Raw genomic sequence first — 25247 nt, 5'->3', positions numbered from 1 at the left:
AATATATGCACTGTCATTGAAGTTGATTGGTCCACACCCGAGACAGCTCGGGTGTTATGTTTTTTTTTTAATTATGGCTGCAGGTATTGTGGTCTATGCAAACATGACTCCTTGTAAAAAAATGTGTCAGTTTTGTTGGCAGATAGAAGGGTAAAAAACCAATTATCATATTTTTTACTGGCAAATGAGGTTCCAATGGTGTAAACAACAATAATGTTAACAAATTACTTAATTTACCCAGGAAAGCCACACCGAGTTAGTTCCAAGCACTATTTTTTTCAGGACGGTCCTGCAATGGGTTTTTGTTTCCTATGAAGATGTAATCAGCCAATCGATGAGCGTTGTCTGTAGAATGACGTGAGCCATGGAGCTTTTAACCTCTGCGTGGTGCTGGTGATGTGTGCAGCGAGAGCTGAAGACACGACACGCAATGTATACTTTTGCTCCGAGTGTGCATATTTGAAGCTTTGTAAAGGAACCTTGTTCCCACTGAGTTTCTGAAGGCAATCTTGATGAGCAGCATTTCGTCTGAACGGCCATGGCCGTTGATGTAAGACAACTTGTGTAAAGAGGTTTTGCTTTACATGTAAGAAGCACACGTACACACACACACAGCAGGGCGGTAGGGAAAGAACTGCCCCCCTATTGTGAATAAGTCACTTGAAGGAATATCAGAAGCTGCTGCGGGCTGTTCCACAACAACATGGTGCTTCATTGGACTGCTGGGTCAGGGTTCCGAACAGGCGTTTGAAACCCCGGTACAACGGTGAAAACAAAATTGAAATCATTTTTTGGGGGGGGGGGTGGCCTCGGGGTGGGGGGGTGAAAACAAAAAGAAAATGTTGAACACAAAGGGCTGAGACAAAAGCATGTGTGGAGACCCCTTTGCAAACGGTTATATTGCAGTTAAAATCACCGCACGTGTGCACCCTCGACGCCGCGAGCATCACGGTAATTTCTCACGGGTGCAGAGCGTCGAACCGCAGCATCGGAACTCTTTGACACAAAGAGAAAGCAGCACGTCACCAACAAAATAAAAACTCATCTGGAGACGAGCGCGTCACAGCCGTGTACCTTGCCGACGTGGAGAGGATCGTTGCCCATGTACTCCTCCAGCACGAAGAACTGGTTCCACACCCAGCCACGCTTCGTCCTCGTGCGCCCTCTCTTGGCGTCGTGGGCCCTGCCGACGTGACCCGGCCGGGCCCTGCGCGCCGCCTCGCCCTCCCGAGGCTGAGCCGCGGCGGAGGAGGAGGAGGTGGAGGTGCCGCTTGGCGGGACTCCGCCGTCCCCGGCAGCGGATCCCAGCGCGACGAGCGAGGGAACCTTCCGGTCGTCGGCGTCCGACTTGAGTCCCGATTTTGCGTCGACGTCGATTGCCGCCGCTTGGTGAACGCCGAGGAGCGTCACGCAGAGCGCGAGGAGGAACGCCGTCGCTGCCATCGTTAAAGCGCGGAGGATATTAAAAAAAGACTCGTGCGTGCGAAACAAATGCGTTCTCCGAGTGGGTTGCGCGCGTAAGCGGCGGAGGCTTGAACAAAGTGGCTTGTGTTTTTTTATTTCTTCCCCTATTCTGTTAGGTGATGTCCAACTGGCTTCAGCTATGATTTTGTCAGCCAAAGAGTCTCCTTTGCTCAGCACTTGGAAGAACTGCAACGACAAACACAAAACAAGCAAAGCACAACAGAACGTGTGTTAGTGCCCAACTGCTTTTGGTCCAAGTTAATACGTATCTTGTAAATGTTTTCTCCATGTTATTTATATTGGTGCCATGCCGGCGTACACATCATCGATATCACCAATTTATATCGATTCTTGAGGCTCATGATAGACACATTTTATCTATGCCCGTAACAATTGATTAATTATAATTTGCTGGCTATGTGCAAATTATATGACACATTCAGGCTAATGGAGGGTCTACAAACTGAACAAACAGGACAGCAAAACATGAGAAACAATACAAACGAGATGGTGCAAACAAGACAACCAAGAATCCATCCTTGAATCGAATATCCACCAAGAAATCGCGACAGTGCATTGATTGCTTTGCTGTGGCATGACATCACATCCCTAGTCGGTATGCACATCTGAATATACACATTGGGCATATATACACACACATATATATGGATATACTTGGCAATACTGTGTCATTTGGCCAAGAAAGAGCCCCCTTCCTAATGCAATGATCCCGTGGGCATCCCACAGAGCCTGCCCGAAGCCCCGAGGTGCCAGAACGGCACGCGGCGGTGCGGTTTCACTTCAGTTCTGTCCCACGCAGCACAAGATGCGCGAAGCGAGGCCGACCACCGTACGTGCGAGACTTTGACTTTTAAACAACTTTCATTGCCGCCAGTAGCGACAGCGCTGGAGGCGATTCCAATATGAAATACACAAAGTCACCAGCAAACAAATAAACAGACGCTATAAATCCACGCGCTGTGGCGCTAAATGCACCGAGAGCGCGACACCTCATGTCCACGCACGGAGAGAGCTGTTGCGGTCATTAGGAGGGTGGCGCGAAACGTCTGATCAACTTCTAATTCCCCGCTCGTGCCGTGCACACTTGTAGACGTGTTTATACACGCGCTTGTTTTGTTCGTCAATCAACGGAAAGCAAGAACCGCGCGTGCATCCCACCGCTCGCCACAGCAGGGCCTTCACATATGCTCTACTTACGCACGTTCCAGTGTATGTTTAGTCGAATCTATACGCACAATGAATAAATGACGATCATTGAGGAAGCTCCACTTTCTGGGGGGGGGGGGGGGTTCACTTCCTTAGCAAGAAATCTCCTTTGAAGGGTTCAAGTTAATGTGATCACATGGAATAACTGTTTTTTCATGAGCTGAAACCATGGAAAACTCCTACAAGAGACGTTTAAATGTCCATTATATGTAGAACTTTTTTAAGGTGGCACGAATTATTTCTCTTGCATCATGCAGCCTCAAGCCCAAGACCCCCTCCCCCCCCCCCACCTGTTTTTATCTTGCAAGATGAAAACATTCTCTCTTAGAGTGCAAAGGCTGTATTCAATCAGACGGTTTACCTTCGCGAAAATGTTTTAAGATCTATATACCCCATATGTGTGGCACATGGGGATGACAACTTTTCCTGTTTGAAGTAAGAATTAATTCATGAAACATGCGTGCACATCAAAGGCATCACGAGAAGAAGAAAAAAGTAGAACACACCAAAACATAATTCAGCCCATTCTTGAACTTCAGGGGCAAAACAAAGACGGTAACATAAAATATGGATTAAATCTGCGGCCTTATTCAAGACGAATGTTACCATTAAAAACGGCACGGGTGGCATATGGCTGGATTTAATTTAGCGGCAAAAAAAAATTAAACATTTAAACACTCACCTTACTCAAAATGCGAGGTCATCACAGCAGATATCGCTGGGATCATCCCACAGACACCCGCAAGGCAAGCACGATAAAATGCTCCCTCCTCTCTCTCTCCTCTCTACAAGCCTTGCCTTCAAGCTTTCATTTAAGAATTTGACCACCAACAAAAAAAGCTCAGCCTCTGGTTGACCCTACGGCCCATTGTTTATTTAAGGGGAGAGGGGCGGGCGGGTGATGAATACCAGAAATGAGCCACAATTACAAAACAAAATTAATAACCGTCTCGACAAGCTCTGCTTGCGTACACATTGGAAAAAGAAAATAAAAAAGTCGGGCTCGCCTGTTGTTAAATGCGGCCTCTAAAAAATACGCGAACTGCGGCGGACCGCGTAGCGGGTCAGACAAGAGGGCTTCTTCTCTGCTGCTTACTGCCGCTGCGCTGGCGGCAACGCTCCAGCGCACGTTCCACTGCTGCCTCAGCACCAGTCAGCTCTTCACGCCACAGCCTCTCCCTTCATCTCCTAATTGTGAGCAGTTGCCTTGACAACAGGTAATTAACTTTTTTTCCCCTTCCCTTTTTTGGCTCCCCACACCCACAGTGATTTTTGTGTGTGTGTGTGCGCGTGTGCGTGCGTGTGTGTGCGTGCGCGTGTGCGTGTGTGCGTGTGCGCACGCGTGTGCGTGTGTGCGCGTGCGCGTGCACGTGTGTGTGCGCGTGTGTGTGTGTGTGCGTGCGCGTGTGTGTGTGTCCGTGTGCGCACGCGTGTGCGTGTGTGCGCGTGCGTGTGCGCGTGCGTGTGCACGTGTGTGTGTGCGTGTGCGCGAGCGTGTGCGTGCGCGTGTGCGCGCGTGTGTGCGTGTGCGCGTGTGTGACGACTCCCCAGAGTAATTGATATCTGCCTCAGAGCGTTGTCTGCTACCCCGCCCGCCCGCCCGCGTCATCCTTTTCCCCTCCCCCAACTTGCTCTGTTCGTCCTCTCACGTCGCGCGCTCTGCGCACAATGACAAAGATCCTCCATGTCGCCATAAAACAACAAAACGGTCGGGGGCAAGTGCCGTTAGCGAGCACCTATTGAAACAGGCTCACAGCATCGTGGCAGGATGGTGGGGTCATCAACTGCTCTTATTCACCCCAATCGGGTTGTTTATGCACCGGGTCAGGTATTTATTTGAGGCTGAGTCGACCTATTGCAGGCTCAGGACCAGTTCGGACACGTATCACTTGCCCACTGATGCGAGCCATGGGTGGGAATCAAACACAGGTCACCGAGTTGGCAACGGAGCGAGCTACCCACTGCGCCACCTCGCCTCGCACACAAAGACAAAGGCAGACTTCCCTGTGTAGCCTCCGCAGGCTGCTAGAGCAAGTGCTGCTCGCGAGTAAAATAGGACGGCCGGCACGGGTGCAATGAAAATGTTTTTTTGTACACATCACACAAGGTACTCATTTGAGGTTTACATATCTATCGCAGATGTTGGCCATGACCGGGTGAATCAAACTCAGGTGGCCGAGTTTGTACCGTCATGCGCTAACCACTAGCACACACACGAAGACAAGGCAAAGATCCCCCATATAGTCTGAACGGACTGTTGGGGCAAGTGCTGTTGAGCGAGCACCTACGAAGGGATTCAGTGCAGCCCAGGCTGCTCAAAAGCATCGCTGCAGAGGATCACAATCTGACATCTACTTTCTCAGAAGATGGTCATGCTTAAAAAAAATATACACAATAGAAACAATTGGAGAGGTTTTTTTTTGTTTAAACAAAACAAATAACGCGAAGCATGTTTCTGCCCTCATGTCACTAAAATAAGTTAAATATGCATCTATCCGATTCACATTCACCAAGATGTCCACATTTTAATTGTGCGAAGGGCGACACGGCGCACGAGTGGGTGGGTGGCCAGCACCATGCCCGACTGCGCCTTCGTCTACCTAGTAGCGATGTTTATACACCGCACCAGGTATTTATTTGAGGCTGAGTCGACCTAGGGGAGGCCCATGACCGTGAGCGGGAATCGAACTCGGGTCGCCAGGTTCGTAGCGCAGCGCATTAACCGCTACACTCGGCTCCCCACATACACGCGCATATGTAAACAGATGCGCGCACATGCCTTTCTCATTTCCAAAACTACAAAGTGCACACACTTAAAAGCACAGCTGCATGCATTCATGTATGCGAAACATTACATACATGGCGTAGCCCAGATCAATCGGATTATCAAGGCAGTTAATGTCAAAACTATCCAACACGTTCTGTTTACTGATGACACCATTGTTATTATCATCATCATCACTATTAGAATCACAATCATCGGCATCATTAATAATATGAGTATCAACACCACTATCACCATCAACATCATTATCACCACCACCACCAATGTTGGGCATCATTATTATTATCATCAAGACCACTAGCGGCGTCATTATTGCCTCTATAACATCATACTTACTATGCGAACTTGTTACCATCATCACATCACTATCGTCATCATCATCATTTATGCAAGTTTTGTCAGTTTCCTTAATCACCATCACGATTATCATCAATCATTATTATCACAATTCATGATAATCACCTCCATCATCATCATTATCTTAGCCATCAACATATATCACAATTCACCTTAATCACCTAGCACCTTTATCATCATTACCATCATTATCACCATTGCGACTGCAATTATTAAGCCTTAACGAGACTGGCGCGGTACATCTTTCTTCTTTGCTACTGGTACAACCTTCAATTGGGGTGCGTTTATAAGTAACAATTCCCATAGTATTTCAGGGAGGCCAATTATGTAAATGGGGGACATATATTGTATTTTAATCAGGCCATTAAGAAAACTACACGCATTTCGCTAACGGAGCTCACTGCAGCACTGCTCCAGTGCATCGTAAGAATCGCTTTGAGTGAATTAAATTATTTTCGAGCGAATCTGTTTTTGGTCCCGAATTGGTCTTGCCACATGTTCGTCTGCCTGTCACTGTTAGCAGCTACACAGCATTGCATTGCTTCTCATGGAAGAAAATACTTAAGCACACTCCAAAAAGTCCCGTCTTGTAAATAAATGACAAGCGGTTAGTTCAACGGCATGCATGCGTTGTAACTATGAGACGGACTGTAATTAATATAGTTTGGAAAACAAAGCGATATATTTTACAGCACTTTGCATGAATGATTTTGGACCCTTCACATTTGCACCTTTATTTCAGGCTAGTTCATCCAACAATTATGCACACAATTAGCTCCCAGGCCACCCATGTTGACAGGTTGGCATCTGTTAGTCATTAAATGATGTTTTTAGGCCTGACCTGGCAATAAAGAGCAATTCATTCAGTCTTTGTTTCGTGCAATGATTCATTCATTTGCATGACAAAGAGAGAGAGAGAGACTCCCCTGAGCTGTAAAGGGTTTTTTTTTTAACAGTCCTTGTTGAAACGGCTACATGTATTGGTAAACTTCGTGCAAAAGGAGCCGGTGCTTCGGGCCATAAAAGACCTTTGTGCTATTCTGTCTAAGTGCCCCTGTACAGCTCGGTTGGGGGGGCTTCAGTAAAAAAAGAATGTCACTCTTTTCAATGGCAATTGACACAGACACAAAGGCATTTTCAATATAACTAAACATTCCTACCCCCCGACAGGAGAGGGCTCGGAAAAAAGCAACAATTGGAGGAGCCCTTTTCATTATGGTAAATATATGAAGTGTTGTTTTCATTGTATGTATATGTTGTATCCTTCAGCTGATGTAAAACAGAATAACAAATTCCAGTGTGCATGCAAGCTGCATGCCAGATAGATTTTGTGAACAAAACAATTTGTTTGTCTTTCTGTAAGTTGTATTTCAAATTGTGTTGTTGGTGACAGGTCATCAAAACAATGTGCGCACATTCAAAACTATCCCTGCAGTGGTTTTATCGCTTCTTATAAGACAGTCAAATCAAATGTTTTAATTTTCAGAGCTGGAACTTTGCCAAATGTGGTGTAAAGCCTCGCGTTGATTAAAATGGTGTACATTAATTCATGATTGGGCCAAGGCAACCAACTCTCTTTGCACTTAAGCACGAGGCCACCTCAGGCGACTTATTTTAAGGGGGACTGACACTGCTTTTGCTTATGCAAAAGCATCCTTTGACAGCAACAAAAATGCAGCCTTCGTCTGTCATTTAGTGGCGCTATTTGTATTTCAAGAAACTTCAGGGATTAAGGGATTGTGTCGACATTTGGTGCAGGCTTATCGGCTTGTTCTTTGTCATTTGTTGTTTGTGGTGTACATATTTTTCACTCGTTACATCTTGGTTCATTATACTGTGGACGTGGGATTGTGCGTGCGAGTTCCTTAAATCACAAGAGAGGAGGTGCTAGATTGCTTTTTAGTTGGGCAAATTTAAAAAGTCCTGTAAACCTGTGATATATCTCACCTGCATCTGGCGACATTTGTAATACCCTAAATTTAGACTTGTATCTCAAACGTGTATGCGTTTTGGATCGACTGGTCCCTGCCATAATAATGTGGAATTGATACCGCAGCTATTGATGGATAACAGCATCACCCTCCAGTTTTCAACTGAGCACTGGGGGCAATAGGTTACATATATTGGATTGTATTTTGACATCAAATTATTTCATGTCGTCATAACAATGCCCTTTATTTATCAAGAATAGCTTCGCTGAGCCTCAAGAATAGTTATCAGCAGTCTGGCATTAGGATGTTTGGCCAATTTCATTCAAGGGATTTGGATCATACTCAAAGCTACACACAGTTTGATTCAATAATCCATGGTTATATTGCATCTTTTTGTAGTTCAAGCTTACATCACCTCGTATTTAAAGGAAATTTCCCACAGAGGTACGAACCAGGCTTTAAACTTCTTAGCTTCCGAGATCTGATTATTTCAACTGAATACACTAAATATTTTTTTTCCCATAAATGTTGTAATTCTTTTCCATAAATGTATTCTGGCAGGCTAACTAATAAAACAAAAGTTACAGTTCAAGTGTGCACTGCATCTGATAACAAAGCCATAATCACATACATTTCGGATTAAAATTACACTGGCGTTTAAAGTGTGGTTTTATAGACGGCAGATCAACAATGCTCATGGAAAAACGGATTAATTATCGAGACTTTTCCAAAAGAGGGAAATTATTACCATTATCTAAAATAAATGATTAAACAAAGCAACCTATACACGTTTTACTTAGTCAATATTTTGTAATATAGAACAAAAGGCAGCATTCATACATTTTTGCCACCATATTCCAACACCGTTGTAAAATGTTGATTTTTGTCCATATTGAACAGTGTTTTTGCAATTGGGCAACTTTGTCAAAGTAAACACTGAACAATGTTCCCAGCAGTTATAGTCTCGCCTTTTAAAAAAGAACACATTCCTGCGAAGGGAGCTGGTAGGAACGTTGGGTTGCTCGGTCAATGGCCAGGGTCAACGGCGGCGTGGTGTATTCCGTAAAATGCTCGACTGTGAGGGCGGGCACAAGCCGGCGTGAGTAGGTTAAACGTTGAGTTTTATAAGGGCACCACGGGGTGACCAGCCCCTCCCCACCCAGCCCCACCCCTCCCACCCCCCACCCAGCCCCACTCTCCCCACCCAGCCCTTCCCCACCCAGCCCCTCCCCACCCAGCCCATCCCCACCATCCCCACCCAGCCCCTCCCCACCCTCCAGCTCCCCACCCAGCCGCTCCCTCCCCACCCAGCCCCTCGCTGCACGACGGACGGACACAATAATCCCCTGTGGGCTGGTGTAACCAGGAGGTTCCTACCAGGAAAAATTCCAGCAGCATTTAACGTTCGCCTTGCTTCTCATTCCGTTCAACTGCAGCTTCAGCACAGCCACAAGGCCACGTATTTTGTCTCATTTGAGTACAAACCACTGTGGACTTGGGAACATTGTTCCCCCTTTCTCCCCCCCCCCCCCCCAGATGTATCAGGAATACCTGAAAATCAGACCTCGATACAAAAATTGCAATGATCCGGAATTTTTTTGCGAGGGATTGTTCTGTAAATGTGACACCACAGGAAGTGACATCACCTCCACGATGCCACTTTTGCTTAAACTATTGGGATATATATTCTTGGTTCTTTCGGTAAAGTCACGTAGAGGGGAAATAATAAAATAATACAAATATAAAACAATAACAATTCTCACGATATTTCGACTGCAACACAAGCAATCATCATCAGGTGTGAAATCCACAGCAAGAAAATTTGAAAAAATTTGGAAAAAAATTCTTGCTGTGGATTTCACACCTTATGATGATTGCTTGTGTTGCAGTCGAAACGTCGTGATCATTTTTATTGTTTAATATCAGTATTATTTTATTATTTCCCTTCTACGTGATTTTACCAAAAGAACCAAGAATATGAATCCCTGCAGTCACGAAAGCTTTAAATCAAAATTTATTGGGATATAATAAATGTTTACAATAAGGTTATTGTTTTTTTTCCAATTAAATGTGATATTAAAAACGGAACTATTACCATTTGAAATAATGAAAATGGTTGAATTCAGTGCATAAACCCTGAAAGTTATCAAAATTATAAAAATTCCCCCAAAAACTGAAATTAAATCCAAACCTGGCCCGATAAAATGTAAAACCTGTCATTTGAAACTCGCCCCTCCTCTGGACGTTTGCCCAGTGTTAAAGATCACACTTTGTCTGCTTCCCGAGCAACCTCGATTCTACAATCTCAGCAACAGTGGGGCAATTCGACATGCCAAATCCCGCTTAATGCACACTCACGACTCGGCGAATGAATAAGTAAATGCGCTGACAGTGAATAAATAGGAAGGGCGATGCTCACGACGTCTGGAAAAAGGCACAGCAGAAAGTGTCAAATTAGTAGGTGCAACACAATCAGGTGACGCAACAACTAAGTGGTGAATGCATTTGACAACGAGCCAGTTGGCACACAGTGGATGGTTAGATTCCAGCAAATATATAGGTTTTTTTGAACGCAAGGAATCACTAAAGTAATTGTTAAAGACCCCACAAAATCGCGCGCAAGACTATGTCATTGCATGTTAGTGCTGAGGCCCAAATAGCAATTTGAAAATTTCTCCGAACTGAGTGACGACAAAAAGAAAAGTCCTTTCTCAGCTTGCCCTTGTATAACAATGAATGTGTCTCAATGGGCTGTCACCTGGTTAAATAAAGGACAATGGCTGACTGGGTGATGGATTGATTTATTGCGTAGCCTGGAGTGCCATCGTCTCTGAAAAACGAGGAAATGTGCCAGATGTTTGGCTGGGATAAGTGTACATGAATTCATTGCAAATGTAAAATGATTCGTAACACTGGAACATAAAAGGATGAAAAAGCAAACAGAAATAAACTACCCCCAAATAATGTTCATTCGTTTCTGCTGCTGGAAGTACACAGATTCAACACTCGTAGAAGTATTTAAAAGTGAATATTTAATCCTGGAGGAAAGTGACAGTGGTGTAGGTAATACTCTGTGCTATGCTTTTCATTCCCGGCCCACGGCTCACATCAGTGGCGAGCGATATCTGAACTGATCCTGGGGTTCTCTTCATAAAACCTCACTGACCAATGTGGTGAAGTATGGTGTAAAACATACTCCCATGAGTAACACAACTATGGGAGGCAAACCATTCAACAATGGTTTGACAAAAGTCTATGAATGTATATAGCACAGTATTACAACACTACTGAACTACACACACATAGTCATGGACAACTGTTTAAAAAGTGCATGCAATGTTTACACCGTTTGTATTTTGTTTACATTCAAGCGGCATTTCCAGTTGTGGATGATATCAAGCGGCAGCAAGGGACATTTGTAACGTTAAGACACCACGACTGGAACACGCAAGGGGCAAGTGCCGAATGACGTACGTTCAAGACAAAGCTGGGCAGTACAATAATTGATTTTGCCGTGCCGTCTTCTGTAGCCCACAGCGTAGCCCCACAACCTAGAGTGCCTGTTAGGCATGGCGGTCACCAATACATGAACACTATCCAGAAGCAACGCTACTCAGCTTTCCAGATCTCACTAGATTGGGCGAATTCCATGTGATTTGGTCTTTCGTGAAGGCACATACATCGGTCATTAAAACACAGCACACGAGCGTGACTAAGAAAATGCCTGTGGCACAACACTCGCATTGCATAGGCTAGTGATGTACATAGTTACTGTAACACGTGTATGTATATATATATATACATGTACTCACTGCTTGGTCATAAATAATCACTGTTTGATCGTGTATAAGCGGAGAGGGTGAAACTAATGAAAAATAAAACAAGCTCAAAATTCTTTCGTAACAGAATTCCGGTAATGGCTGAGAACCAGGCAGCAGACTCAGAGATCCCAGTAAACATGGAACGATGGGCCAACGTTGGGTCATGCTGGGCTTGCCACCTCCAAATCGACTAACCCAGTGCAATAGCCAACATCGTGCCCATCCCTGCATAATAACAAGTAAATAAACAATCATCATTAAAAGTGAAATATATAACCAAATTTCAATTAATGTATAATATATATATGTAAAAAAACATAGTATTAAAAATAATGTGTATGCTTAACGTTTATATATTTACCCTGGGGTATTTCCCCCATAGATAATGGGAATTGTTATTGATCTTTGTGGTCTGATGGATGACATTGTGTCATTCAATACACAATAGGATTACACTAACGTCTGTACACAAATGTGAAATGCAGCCGTTCTCCAATAATGCACAGTCTTCATTTTTTTCCCCCGACTGCTCTCCCCTTGTATTTTTCCAGCAAACTCAATTATCCCGTGCATTGTTGCATTTTCAAAGCCACGGACGCACGCGCGCGCGCACACAAAGAGGCGCGCGCGCTGGCGCTGGAGCGCACCCTCTTCAATTCCCCCCACTGCGCTGTTTTGCCTCCGCCGAACGAGCACTTTTCTCTGAGCGTGCTGCAAGCCGGACGAGGAGGAGGAGGAGGTGCAGGAGGAGGTGGTGGTAGTGGTGGTTTTTAACTCTCTTTTTTTGTCGGGAGTGCAAGAAGGGGGGGGGGGGTGTGTCGGGGTCGACGGGCAAAATGTGAATGTGCACCGGCAATAAATCGCGACGCATCCGTGTGGAACGTGAAACGGCAAGTGAGCCGTTGCGGATTCACAGCGGATTATCGTTGTGCGGACGTAATGCGGCGTGATGTACGTCCGAGCGCCCACCCTGCTGACGTTACTAAATTCGCGAGCCATTTTGTGCTGCCTCTGCAGATCTTATTCAATATTCTGCACGCTTCCCGCGCGCAATATTGAATTTGCCGTTTTCGCGCCAGCCTCCTGGCTGCTTCTCCCACAAAGGTCCACTTTCCTACTCCGTGAGAAACCTCTCCACGTCCCTCCCTCCCTCCCTGCCCTCCGCCCCCGCAACTACACCCCACCTTTCTGGTAATAATTCGACATGCGATGGATCTCTGACTGCATTTTTTTACAAGGCGCAATGTCATGTTTGAGAGGAGGAAACGCTCCACCGTTCTTGCCCATTCTCGTTCCTCTGCCCAGGTAGGACTGCGTAGGGATAGCCTCCACCAGCTGGCGTGTGAGATGACCTACGTTCTACAGGACCCACGATAACCATTCGTGTCCTTGTGGAGAATATAAGTCACAAACTAGACGGGCAATGTTTACTTCGTATATGTCCATCCACTTTGAAAGACATTTTACACAACCCATCCTGTCCCACGACCTTCTGGGATCTCCATTTCGGCACCACTGATTCGGTACAGTACAAGCAAATTCTGGACCTGTTTCTCATTTGCAGCAATACATCCTGGATCTGCTGATGAGTCACTGAATGTTGAAATCGGCCCACAGTTTGCTTCTACAGAATCAATTCTATTGAATGTATGCACTCACAAAAGGCCATGGAAGCAATGGGTTTTGTGTTAAAATTTGTTTTCATGTGTAATGACATACGAATTAAACATTGTCTGCTTTTCTGAAAATAAGGTTTTCCCCTTTTTTCTGGCAACAAAAACACCAAACTGAAACCTTTTACAAGGATTCATGTCTGAATTAACCACAATGCCTGTGGTCAAAATGCAAAAAAAACATACTCTGATAATATATGCATTGTCCTTGAAACTGATTGGTCCACACCAGAGACAGCTTTCTTTTGAGCCTCGTCTCAAACAGTGTTAGACCAGAGGACGCCAAAAGGCGTACAGCACAAAGACAATGCACTATTAGAGTAATGAGATCTCGGGGTGAGCATCTACATCATGGGACCTCCTTTGCCAGGTGTGGCAAAGGAGGTCCCATGATGTCTGCTTATCTGTTTTGTTCAGTTCGGAAGGACTGTGTGGAAATGCATTCAAGCTGCTTTGTAATGGAGAGGGATTCCAACTTTCCTGGTTTTCATAAGATCATCCTCGTGTGGAGGTAGCTGTCCCAGAAAATCTCTAAGTCTCCTCGGGATATAAAAAAAATCCTGGCGTTTGCCCATTCCGTAATAACACGCCACTCTCAACAATGCATGTACATTTCGTTACCTCCTCCTTCTCCGGTATTGTGAGATATTCCTATTCCCATTATATTGCCTAGTTTTAAGTACGTAAGATATATTTTCTCTGGACACGGTGCTTTTCTGCCACTTGCAAAATAACATGCAAAGGTAATTCACCAAATATCACAAACAGGGCATGACTCCTGGCCGAAGCATGGTTGACACCCACGTGTGCTTTCCAGGATATATATTTCGATGCTTATCATTATTCCACACCGACGCAAGGCCAAGAAGGGGAAGCCATTGCTAATATGCTTAACTAGTTTTACTAGCCGGCTTCGCCCGGGACTTGTATTCTTGTCTTGGATTAATACACGGCCTACGCGGAGGGTGGGGGGGGGGATGCGTGACGTCAGCAGGCACACTGCGTGACGCTGCCGCATGCGGGTGACATCACAGATGAGACGTCACCGCTCACTTGCCGTGCAAAATATATTCATTATTGTGCCACCCCCCCCCCCCCCAAATACAAAAGTCTGGAAGCTACCCACATGCCAAATTGAAAGTTTGTATGCTAAACATTTCGAACAGACACATTCACAAATGTCCCTTTATATATATAGATGACATCCCCCTTAGCTAGCTGCCCTCACAACATTTCAAAAGCATTTCCACATGCTCTGAGGAGACGGGCAGGTATCCCCCCCTCCTCCTCCTACTACTAACAAATCACGTTCTAATGGGGCACGTGATGTACGAGGGAGGGTGATCTTTAATGTCGCCGCTTTTCTTGTCCGGTTTTCTCTTTTCACGTGAGCTTCATTAGTGGCTTTGGCGGCGTCCGTGCACAAAGGAAGGTGACCGCGTGCGCAGGGGGCTCATTCACGTGCCACTTCCTCTGGTTTCTCGACTCAAAAGCCGAATGATGGATGGCCCCCCCCTTCCCCAATCCCCGCCGCCTCGACCCTCCCCAACTCCTCCCCTTACTCCCCCCCCCCCCGACCACTCTCGCCATGCTGATTTGCATGACGAGACCTACCCAATTGGCACCCCGTCGTGATGGACAGCAAAGCTCACCGCATTGGTATTCATCGGCGCCAAGAAAGCCGATGCAAATAAGAAAGGAAAGTATTGCCTGCTCTTCAGGTTAAGTCATTTGCTGTCAAAAAACACAACCGTGTATTTTTGGTAAATAGGATATTTTGCCCTAATACGTGGTGAATAGCTCATTTTAACACGTAGGCTTTCGCGACCAACATCATCCATAATGTCAGTTTTTTGGGGTTAGATCGCGAAACAGTAGGATTTTTCCACAAATCTGGCTCTCCGCCTGATGATGCTAGTTGTAATTACTGGTGAAACGTCGTACTCAGATTGTAAATGTTGTGACTTGGCTCTTCAACACACCGGTGTGCTGAACTAGTATCGAATTGGCCACGTTCTGTTAACGTGACAACCCTTACTAATTGTCTGTGTCGGGTAGTGGCAGGTTTAACGACACATCTCTATTTACGCGATCTAACCCCCACAAAAAAACAATATTACGAATAACTCATATTTGTAGCTAAGCAAAATCAGGTCGGGATAGTGCTCGGATGGGTGGGCCATCACGCATAAAGCAGGTGAAAGTCGTCTCGTGGGCATTGAAGAGCAGTGCAGCAAAGAAAATCCACTGCTGTTCTGTACTCCGCCTCTCCGTCACCAACCTGCACTGACCAGCTTGAGGAAGTATGGTCAAATGATCCTAGGCACGGGGAGGCCCACGTGCAGCGGTGTATTGACAAATGGGCCGTACATGTCGAGCTCATCTTTATATTCATTTTCATTCTTGAGTTGTAAGTGGAATGACAAACATGTCAATAAATCAATATTATTATGATCGTGATATCGTCTTTAAAGTCCACTTCCGTGCGCTGCCGTTGTGTAAAGGAAGGAGCAAGTAAAAGTCTAATTCCACATCCACACGGCTGTTATCTCGATACACGTGAACACGAAGGACGATGTGTAGCAGCTAAACGAGGGCCAACAGTTTTTGAAACATCAGTCGGAGTGATTATCTTGCAATGTTGCGCACGTGTGCATTGTAACAACAACAAAAAACGCATTTATTCAGTGAATAAAAACAAAAACCGTTAAGCAAAATCATAAACGTGGTAACCGCTATTTGATTAAATGCTTGCATGAACAATGGGAAGTGTAGCGTAAGAATGAAGAGCACAATGACCATCGCTGAAGTGTAAATTGCAATAATTACTCACTTTAATGAGACAACGTGCCAGCGTTTAAGTAGTGAATCGCCATAAGGGTACATCGATAGGAAAATGCAGAGGGTGGAATGGGAAAAAGAAAATTCGCGTTGAATATTTCCAAACGTTATTGCGCATCATATCATGAGATCTCTCTCCGAGTGGCGCAAGCCCGTGCAAGTCAAATCGCCCGTGGAAGGAGACATCATGAAGCTGCTTCTGAAATCTCTTCACGTGACCTCATCGTCCACACACTAAACAGCTGACTCTTCGACACACTCTGATGCATAGAAATGTTTGGCACATGTTTGTCGAACTAAATGTTTTTCAAAAATGCTGGATTGTGGCTAAATGAAGTGGGAAAAAAAAACACAATATACATCTTTTTTTGGGCATGCAGTCATTGGTAACTGGGATAAAGTCATCAATTCACAGCACCTGAGAACCCGGTTTAACCACGGGTGGCTGCCCCAATTCAAACCCAAATTCTCAGCGGTCCAGGCTCAGTGCTCCGATCTCTGAGCCACTCGGCCAAAGTGACAGTCAATATAAGCATCTGATGCGTGATCCCATTTAATCCGAATAACACGATTGAAACAAACACGTGTCTTCTTTCCTACTTGTCTTCCTGTTACTTTGCACAGGAGAGCTCTACTCATCTACACACATCTCATTAAGCAGCGGACGGTTCATTTACGTACAATCAGACAAAGAAGTATCCTTATTGGGGCAAGCATTGCAAATTCTTGTTGGCTTTCTTAACACAAAGTGACTGTGACTCCAGCACGCAGCGGCTCACGCTCGCAAATGACGTTACAGCTGCATCCACGAGTTATCCGATGCGACGTTTCCTCCGAAGGATGGCAGATTTATTTTGTGGACGTTTCTCGGAGCGTGTCATCATAAATTATCGCTGGGGTCAAGATGGGGGCTCGAAACGGAAAAACGCGAGCTCGGAGGCAAGCCGGCTGGACTTGCAAGGCCATCGAAGCTCGTGCGCACACGACCTTAGCGTCGGTTAACGGTGCGTGTCGAAGAATTTCGTTTGACTTTTGGCTTGAAAAGTTGATGCTGCCCCATTTAATGCCATAATGTGCGTTAAGCCCATCCATGGTTTGACGTCGTCTTTAGTTTTTTTTATCCTTCAGTCACTTATTCTCCCACGTCGCACTGCGCTGTTGCACTCTATTCGGCGAACTCCACCGCACCCCCCATGCCCACACCACCCCAATTCACCCCCCATGCCTACACCACCCCACCCCCCACACCACCCCACCCCACATGCCCACCCCACCCCACCCCCCATGCCCACCCCACCCCCCATGCCCACACCACCCCACCACACCCCCCCCACGCTCACACCACCCCACCCCCCATGCCCACAACACCCCACCCCCCATGCCCACACCACCCCACCACACCCCCCACGCCCACCCCACCAAGCCTACCCTTGCCGCCACCCCTATCCACCACCAACGCCCCCCATTTCCATTTCATGAGGCTCAGCGGTTATTCCCCTTCTTGGCAGCTTTACGCGTGCGCACACTGTGGGCCGTCGTGCTGCAGCCCTTGCAGAAAAGGAATCTATTAAGCGATCCCCCCACCACCACCACGTATCGAGAGACAGCGCTTGGCCCATGTGGGGACACTTGGCCAGACGCATTCCCTCTGAAAATCCAAGGCTCTCTCGAATGGAAGCCTTTACAATACGCGTCGCATGCAGTAACGCTCTTATGACCCAATCTGGGAAAATTAAGTATGAGCATCGAGATATTATTATTTTATAACGTCGCATTTGAAAGAAAAGTTTATATACAGATTTTTTTTTCATATATATATCAAACAGACTTATTTTGTTGAATTAAATTTGAAAGCAAAGTCGCCCGTTGTTTGATTTAAATATGAAAGCGAGAGATGTTTGTAAAGTTGTACACAGAAGTCATAAGAATGAGTAGTCACCACTCACCCCTCCTTTCCAATCTCCATATCTGTCTTTCTGAGGCTCCATGTCTCTCTCACTCTCTCTATCTCCTTTACTTTCCCCCTCCATCTCCCTTCCTCTCCTTTCTCTCGCTGTCCTACTTTTCTGACACTTATTAGTCTACTGCGAGTGGAGAGAGGCATTTCCTTTGCTAATGAAGGCTATGGATTAAAGGGGCATGCCAGAGGGAGGATTGCTCTTCCAAGTGTTTTTCCATTGGCAAAAGTCCAACATTTTTAAATATTCTAAAACTCAGCATGTCTCCAAACACATATCTAACAGTGTACCAATTATCACATTCTTAAGTATTTTTTTCTCTCTACCAGGGCTTTGTGTGTGCATGTGCTTTAATGCATTTGATGGGTTGACACCAAAGTCTGTAATAGGTCCAGAGGTGATTCAAACAATGTTTGCCAAATTGTTGGTAATTTTCTCTCTCTCACATTTTGTGTCGTGACAGCAGGTGATGTATCATGTATGCCTTTAACAGGCAACCGCTAATCAAATGCCCTCAGACTCTACTGATGCCCTTGGGATACAGCGATAAGAAGAAAAAAAAGAGATTAAAAGATGGGAGAAATTGAAAAAAAAAATAAATTACACAGAATAAAACCAGAGAAATTGTGTTTGACAGTGCGAAGAATTAAACTTTAATTTATCCAATTAATTACTGCAGGATAATTGACACATGGGGTTAACGGAAAAAAAAAATGACGTGCACGATTGTTACGATTTTGAAGGCAGATGCAGCGACGGTGCAGATGGCATCTCGAGAGATTCTCGGGAAACAGCGGAATCACAGCTAAAATATGAAATGCATTATCTAATTGAGGAAATCAAGCTTTTCATATTGCCACACACTTTTTCACCATCATTTCTTTCAATTAATTTTCATAGTTTCGGAATGAAGCCGTAACATACACGTTATGACATCTTGTTAAAACCCCATTTGCTCTACTTCCCCTCCCCACTGAGCATAAAACAGTCTCCTTCGCCAATTAATGGTGACATCAGGTGTGTGCCACAAGAAATGCTTTCAGTCTAATGACACTAATAGGATAAACAGGAAAACATGATTCCTCTACCTCCCTCAGGCCCCGCCTTTCCGAATCATCGTCGCAAAGCAAAAAAAAATGAACACCCGGATCCCGTTTCCAATTTATCCCACACGGCCCCCTCGAGCGGCTTCCACCGTGGCCCTCTGCAGAGCCACGTTCCTTCCTCTGCAGCGCGTCTCTCCACCGAGGCAAGCTGTGACTGACACATTACATTACATCACCGTGCGGGCGGTCCCTGTAGAGGCCGCCGTTCAGAATGAGCTTGGAGTACAGATCCACCGCTTCAGCCTCTCAGACCTCCCCCCACCGCTCCTCCGCCAACCCCCTCATCACCGCCGGCCCCCGGCTTTGCTGCCCGCACCTCTGCACCACGAGGCTCGAGGTGTGTGCTGGGCGTGCTCATGCTTATTGGCGATCTGCTGGGCGAATTTGGTTCTACGATGAATGAAAGGCGGTGGGGAAATTGTGAAGAAGAAGAATAAGGAAATATTGAAAGGGAAGAAAGAAGCACGGCGAGCTGCATTAAGTGTCATTTTTCACAGTTGCCTTTTTTTTTTTTTGCCGCTCGCACGGCCTCTTTCGTTTCATTTTTTTCAGTACAAAGTTACGCTGCATTGCTGCGCGGAGCAACATTTTGCAGGGAATTGCTCGTTTGATAAAATTACTGTTATGAAAAAGGAAAACATAGCAAATGTATGTAACTAAATTGGGCCGGCAATTATTTTTTGGGCTCACAGTTGTGTGTCTTTGGGTCTCTGTTGCTTTCTTTTATTGCCGTCGTTATCACCGTCTCAAGTTCTTCGTTGCTAAACCTCGAATTTGTTTCCCTTTGCCAAATATATTGATTCAATGAAAAAATATTTCTGCCTGCTTAAACGCTGCCGAGTAATATCCACGGGCGACAATTCCCTCTGTGTTCCATATGCGTCTCTCTTCAAGAAACTCTGTGGTTGGAGACGTGAGCATCTCTCTGCATACAGCGCGGGCGGTCGGAGGTGAGCGAAAGCGAAAAAAGAAAGTTATATCGCAAGAAAATGAGAAAACGATTTTGTCTGACGATTTCCTTTATCTCCACTGACTGCTACCTGCTTTATCTTCACCTCTCTTCCTCTTGGCTCTATAGCCCACATGTGACCAAGATGGTCGTATCGATTCTGGCTCCCCCTGGCATTGACAGGCAGCATGCGAAATAAAAAAAAAACATTTAATTGTCCTAGGAGGAGGATGAGAATGAGAGGGGCTGCCTTGCTACTTACTGGCCGTGTCGCCCGCTCCACCCTGCTGCTGCTGCCGCTGCTGTATTACACATGGGGCTCGCGGAGTCACCAGTGGGAAGGGCCCTCGCAAATCACCGCCTCTCTCTCCCAGGGCCGATCGCATTGGGCGTCCTCACTCTGTCCGTCCGGCGATGTCGAGGCATTGGCGTGCAAAGCACCCACAGCGGCACTGGGCAAATGTGCTCACGATTTTAAGGAACCAAATTTTTTTTTTGCTGCAGGGAAATATATATTCGGTTGGGCGATGTTTAAAGATGTATTTATTTAGGATGCGTTTGCGATTTTTTAAATATATTTTTTATATAAATTTTAGATCATCTGAAAATTGGACCCAGATTACGAAATGTTGGATGGTTTTAAAATGTTTCAGACTGATACGAAAGTAGACGTCAGTTTATATTCGGCAAATGCTTTTTCCACCAAAAGTTGTAGTATGTCTCTTTTGTTCGCTCGATTAAACCATCACATCATGTAAATGATACAAAGGTAAATAAATCATGATCCTTAAAACTTGATTTGAAGCTTTCGTGACTGCAGGAATTACTCTTTGGTTCTTTCGGTAAAGTGACGTAGAAATAAAATAAAATAAATAATACAATACCACGTTTCGATAGCAACACAAGCAATCGTTATCAGGTAGAAAACAAACATAGTGAGCTTATAAATACAATGCAATCCGACACAGCAAGTCGGCTAACACAACAGTCAGCACCTTAACTGGTTGATTACGTTCTTCCAAAGATTGCTAAATTTGTGAGAGAGATAAAACACAGACACGGGGACACACAGACAGACGCACAAGCAGAGAGAGACACACAGAGACACACAGATTCTGGATCTACCAACCGACAATGTACCACACGAGACAGCTGCCTGCCGAATAGCACACGCAGCACGCATGCACAATGCTGTATCTATGTGTATCTCTCTTTGTGTATCTCTGTGTGTATCTCTCTGTGTGTATCTCTGTGTGTATATCTGTGTGTATCTCTCTGTGTGTATGTCTCTGTGTGTATCTCTGTGCTTGTATATGTGTGTGCATTTCTGTGTGTATCTCTCTGTGTGTATCTCTCTGTATGTATCTCTGTGCTTGTATATGTGTGTGCATCTGTGTGTGTGCATCTCTGTGTGTATCTCTCTGTGTGTATCTATCTGTGTGTATCTCTCTGTGTGTATCTCTCTGTGTGAGACGGCTGCCGGCCGAGTAGCACACACGGCACACACACACACGGCACACACACACACGGCACACACACACACGGCACACACACACGGCACACACACACGATGTTGCCCCACGTCCAGCTGCACACGAGTGAATTCAAACCATATATAGCGAATTTTGGGTAGAGATATGTCAGCTCTATAACAGCGTGAAAAGCGAGAGAAACCTCTACTGAAAATTACCTAATTCACACCAGAACATGCGTAGGATTCTGACAATTGAGCTAAAACACCAACGGCTCAAAGAGCCAAATTAACAGAACTAATCGCAGTTCCTTGGAGCAGCAGGAGAATGGCTCCAATGCATCCTGCGTGACTTCCTTGTTCAGTTTAAGGCAAACTAATTTTTGTACCCGTTTCCATAGAGCCTTCTTCTACTTCAAGAATTATAATAGTAGCAATTATAACGTGTTATATTTAAACAAGAAAGTCTGGCGAAACAAGAGTCGTTTGTCAGACGAGGCTGCAAGAAGATGTTTGGCCAATTCCTACTGGGGGAGTGTTTTCACGAGGAGTATACTTTTTTTTATTTGATCGGCAAATTAAAATCAACACTCTTAAACAATGCTGTGGATTTTGACTGATTCAGCGGTCTTACACAATGCATTCAACTCTTTTTGAGTTCCTGAGAGGAAAAGAAGATGTTGCATATTTGTACCACTGCCTTTCCTCAGGAAGGACGTGGGTTGGGCCCAGGAAGTCTTTAAAATAATGCATCTTCAATTTTGGATGCCCACCTTCCCCATCCTTTTTGTCTGTCCAGCACGTTTAAGACCTAATCTATTTCATTTATACGAAAGGGTCAGTGCTGCTGCGTAAGGTTTTTCGCGATTGAGTTGCATAGCTTCCTGAAATGTTTTCGGGTTGTCCAACGTTTCACTCCGTGTGCTGTCCCCGGAAGATGCTCCCATCACTTGGACCGACACGTCGGGCGTCGTGCCCAACGACACCCGGCAGGGACCCGCAAAGCACACACCAAATGTCAAGATCCGATCTCGATTCAAAGCTTTCGTGACTGCAGGGATTCATCTTCTTGGTTCTTTCGGTAAAGTCATCACGTAGAATGGAAATAATAAAATAATAAAAATTAAATATAATAAAATAATTAAATTTCGATTTAAAGCTTTCGTGACTGCAGGGATTCATCTTCTTGGTTCTTTCGGTAAAGTCATCACGTAGAATGGAAATAATAAAATAATAAAAATTAAATATAATAAAATAATTAAATTTCGATTTAAAGCTTTCGTGACTGCAGGGATTCATCTTCTTGGTTCTTTCGGTAAAGTCACGTAGAAGGGAAGTAATAAAATAATAAAACATAATAAAATAATTCTCACGACGTTTCGGCCACAACGCAAGCAGCCGTCCTCAGGTGAAGAATGAAACACCACCAAGCTTCTTCACCTGAGGACGGCTGCTTGCGTTGTGGCCGAAACGTCGTGAGAATTATTTTATTATGTTTTATTTTTATTATTTTATTACTTCCCTTCTACGTGACTTTACCGAAAGAACCAAGAAGAAGATCCGATCTCTTTTTCCAGTGAAAGCGATGACAAAGAAACGCACGCACGCACACACACACATATGGCTACACAATGTAGAACGCAAACTTTCTTGAAAAGCAAAAACATCCGAAGCAGGAGCGTGTGCCAGAGGATACATCTGTGCTCCGCTCTGAATCCGTGTCTCTGCCTGTTCCTCTGGCGTGAGGCTCTCGCCGTCTCGGCAGCACAACGCAGCACGTGACCCTCCGAGATGAGCTTGCGCAGGGCTGTTCTCTCTCCATGCCCAAGTCAATTAGGCTTCTTAGCAGCCTCCTTAGGTTCTCCCCACAGAGGTACAATACTGCGGTGGTTCTTTTTATGAAAAAAAAAATTGCCTCCAGGTATGAGTCACAAGGGATACCAAATTTATCCTCGCGAGCTGTCGGGGCAAGCGTTGTGAGCGAGTTCCTATGAAGACCGACGACACACGCAGAGGGGCCCAGCAGTACACACACCCGGCCAACATTTGGCGGGGACGCTGCCGCGGTGAGAACATTGGATTCCTCGGAGATGGACGGTTCGATCTCCCATCTCGACAGCTGAAACAATGGGAACGTTCTTGAATACGCTCTGCCCCGCCCCGTGTCCACCCTGCAGTATAAATAGCTGCGTGACAGTGAGTCGATTGACGGCTCGAGCGTGGTGTGGCAAAGCGTGAGTTCTCCCAACTGGCGGGGAAGAGTAGACCAAAACCCTGGACAGGGACTCTCTAGGACTCACTCTAGTGAAGGCTCTTCTGCCATGTCGTGATGTGAGCAAGCAAAGCTTTAGAACACACTGAAAAACATCTTTTTGTTTTAAGGCCGAGTTGACCTAGGGGAGACCCTGGCCAAGTCCATATATAGAATATTGTGGTGGCTAGGAATCATTCCCAAATTGTCTCGATCTTAAAGCGTGTAACCACGAGTCTACCACGCCACACTTGTACACATCAGTGCACACACACACAATGCTACGACCAATTTCAACGCCAATCTTTTAGGCAAATTTCCATCAGCAGAGCAGAGGTAGACAAACCCAGTAATCATAAAACGCACAATGCCTGATGAGTAAGTACAGCTATAACTGTTTAATTTCGCATATTGTGCCTGAGTTTCTCCCTTGGACTATGCATTCAACCGCAGCTCACTTTAGACCATATTTATAAAACAACATTGACCTACGCTTCCGAAAGACTGTCACTTTTTTTGGCGTGATACATTTTATCAATACTGATAATAAATGCGCAATTTTTGTTGTTGTTGGAATTAATCAAAAAGTGTTCCTGGCGGAGGCTCTCGGTTTCATCATGAGAGTGTACGCCTTAGCAACCACCCAGTTACAGCCACATAGTGGCTGCCGATGGAAAAATAGGAATTGGAAATGGTTGAGCGCGAGCGCTTGCTTTGGGACTGAAATCACTGCTCTGGAAAGCGCATTCCGTTCAAACGCACGCTTCCTCTGAGACACCGGGCAGATCCTTTTAGCAGTCGCACGCATTTTAAAATAAATAAATTCCAGCCTGTCCTCTCTTCTCTCGACCTCTCCTCCAAACCCTTAGGGGGAGGACATTACCCGGACTGAATTTGTTCAGTCCTTCCCGGCTTAACAATAGGACTTGTGTGTGTCAAGCAATGCTCAAACGCAGGGATCGAACCCATCTTCTCCGAGGTGCTGGATCACTATCTGAACAGGCGTCATCGCCCTGGGTTACACAGCTATTGTGCCTGTCCATGTGAATGTTTATCAAAAGTGGCATCCATACAGAGTGTTGTGATGGACCATAACGCCTTTACCATGCGATGTTTCACGGGATGAGTCGCCAGGCCCTCCTTGAAATGACTGCAACCTTCATTTTGTTCTTTTGGCCATTTACTCACCGCATGATTTCAGGGTCCGTGTCACATCGGGTCCTGACACAATCTGAGGCACTGCCGTGTGGCCATGTGCTTGCACAAACGCACGCCTGCCCTTTCGCGAGACATCGCGATTGGTATCGGACACAAAATATATAAATAAGTCAATAAAAAATGTTTCACGCCCGTGAGAGATAGTTTATCATATGCGGTGTGCGGCGTAAACAGGAATGGTCAGAACTTTGCCAT

The 25247-nt window shown here is 45.4% G+C and overlaps 1 protein-coding gene across 2 annotated transcripts in view; it reads right to left on the bottom strand.

Annotated features, from left to right (window-relative positions):
- The window catches only part of LOC133340435 (cadherin-7-like), a 124797-nt gene that overhangs the window by 46524 nt on the left and 53026 nt on the right, over nt 1-25247 (bottom strand). The window contains exons 1-2 of one of the 2 annotated variants that reach the window (XM_061548659.1): nt 3374-3910; nt 1075-1650 (exon numbers count right to left, since the gene is read on the bottom strand). In XM_061548659.1, coding sequence (XP_061404643.1) covers nt 1075-1443 — 369 coding nt within the window. In that variant the 5' untranslated portion in view covers nt 1444-1650; nt 3374-3910. Of the gene's footprint in view, nt 1-1074; nt 1651-3373; nt 3911-25247 lie in introns of those variants that run through there. The other variant, XM_061548660.1, reaches the window with a different exon arrangement.

This window comes from Lethenteron reissneri, chromosome 9 (assembly GCF_015708825.2).
Source record: "Lethenteron reissneri isolate LAM-NWPU_2019-01 chromosome 9, ASM1570882v1, whole genome shotgun sequence".
In the NCBI taxonomy this organism is placed as follows: Eukaryota; Metazoa; Chordata; class Hyperoartia; order Petromyzontiformes; family Petromyzontidae; genus Lethenteron; species Lethenteron reissneri.
Note: the sequence above shows the minus strand (reverse complement) of the source record. Positions and strands in the feature narration are given on the sequence as shown.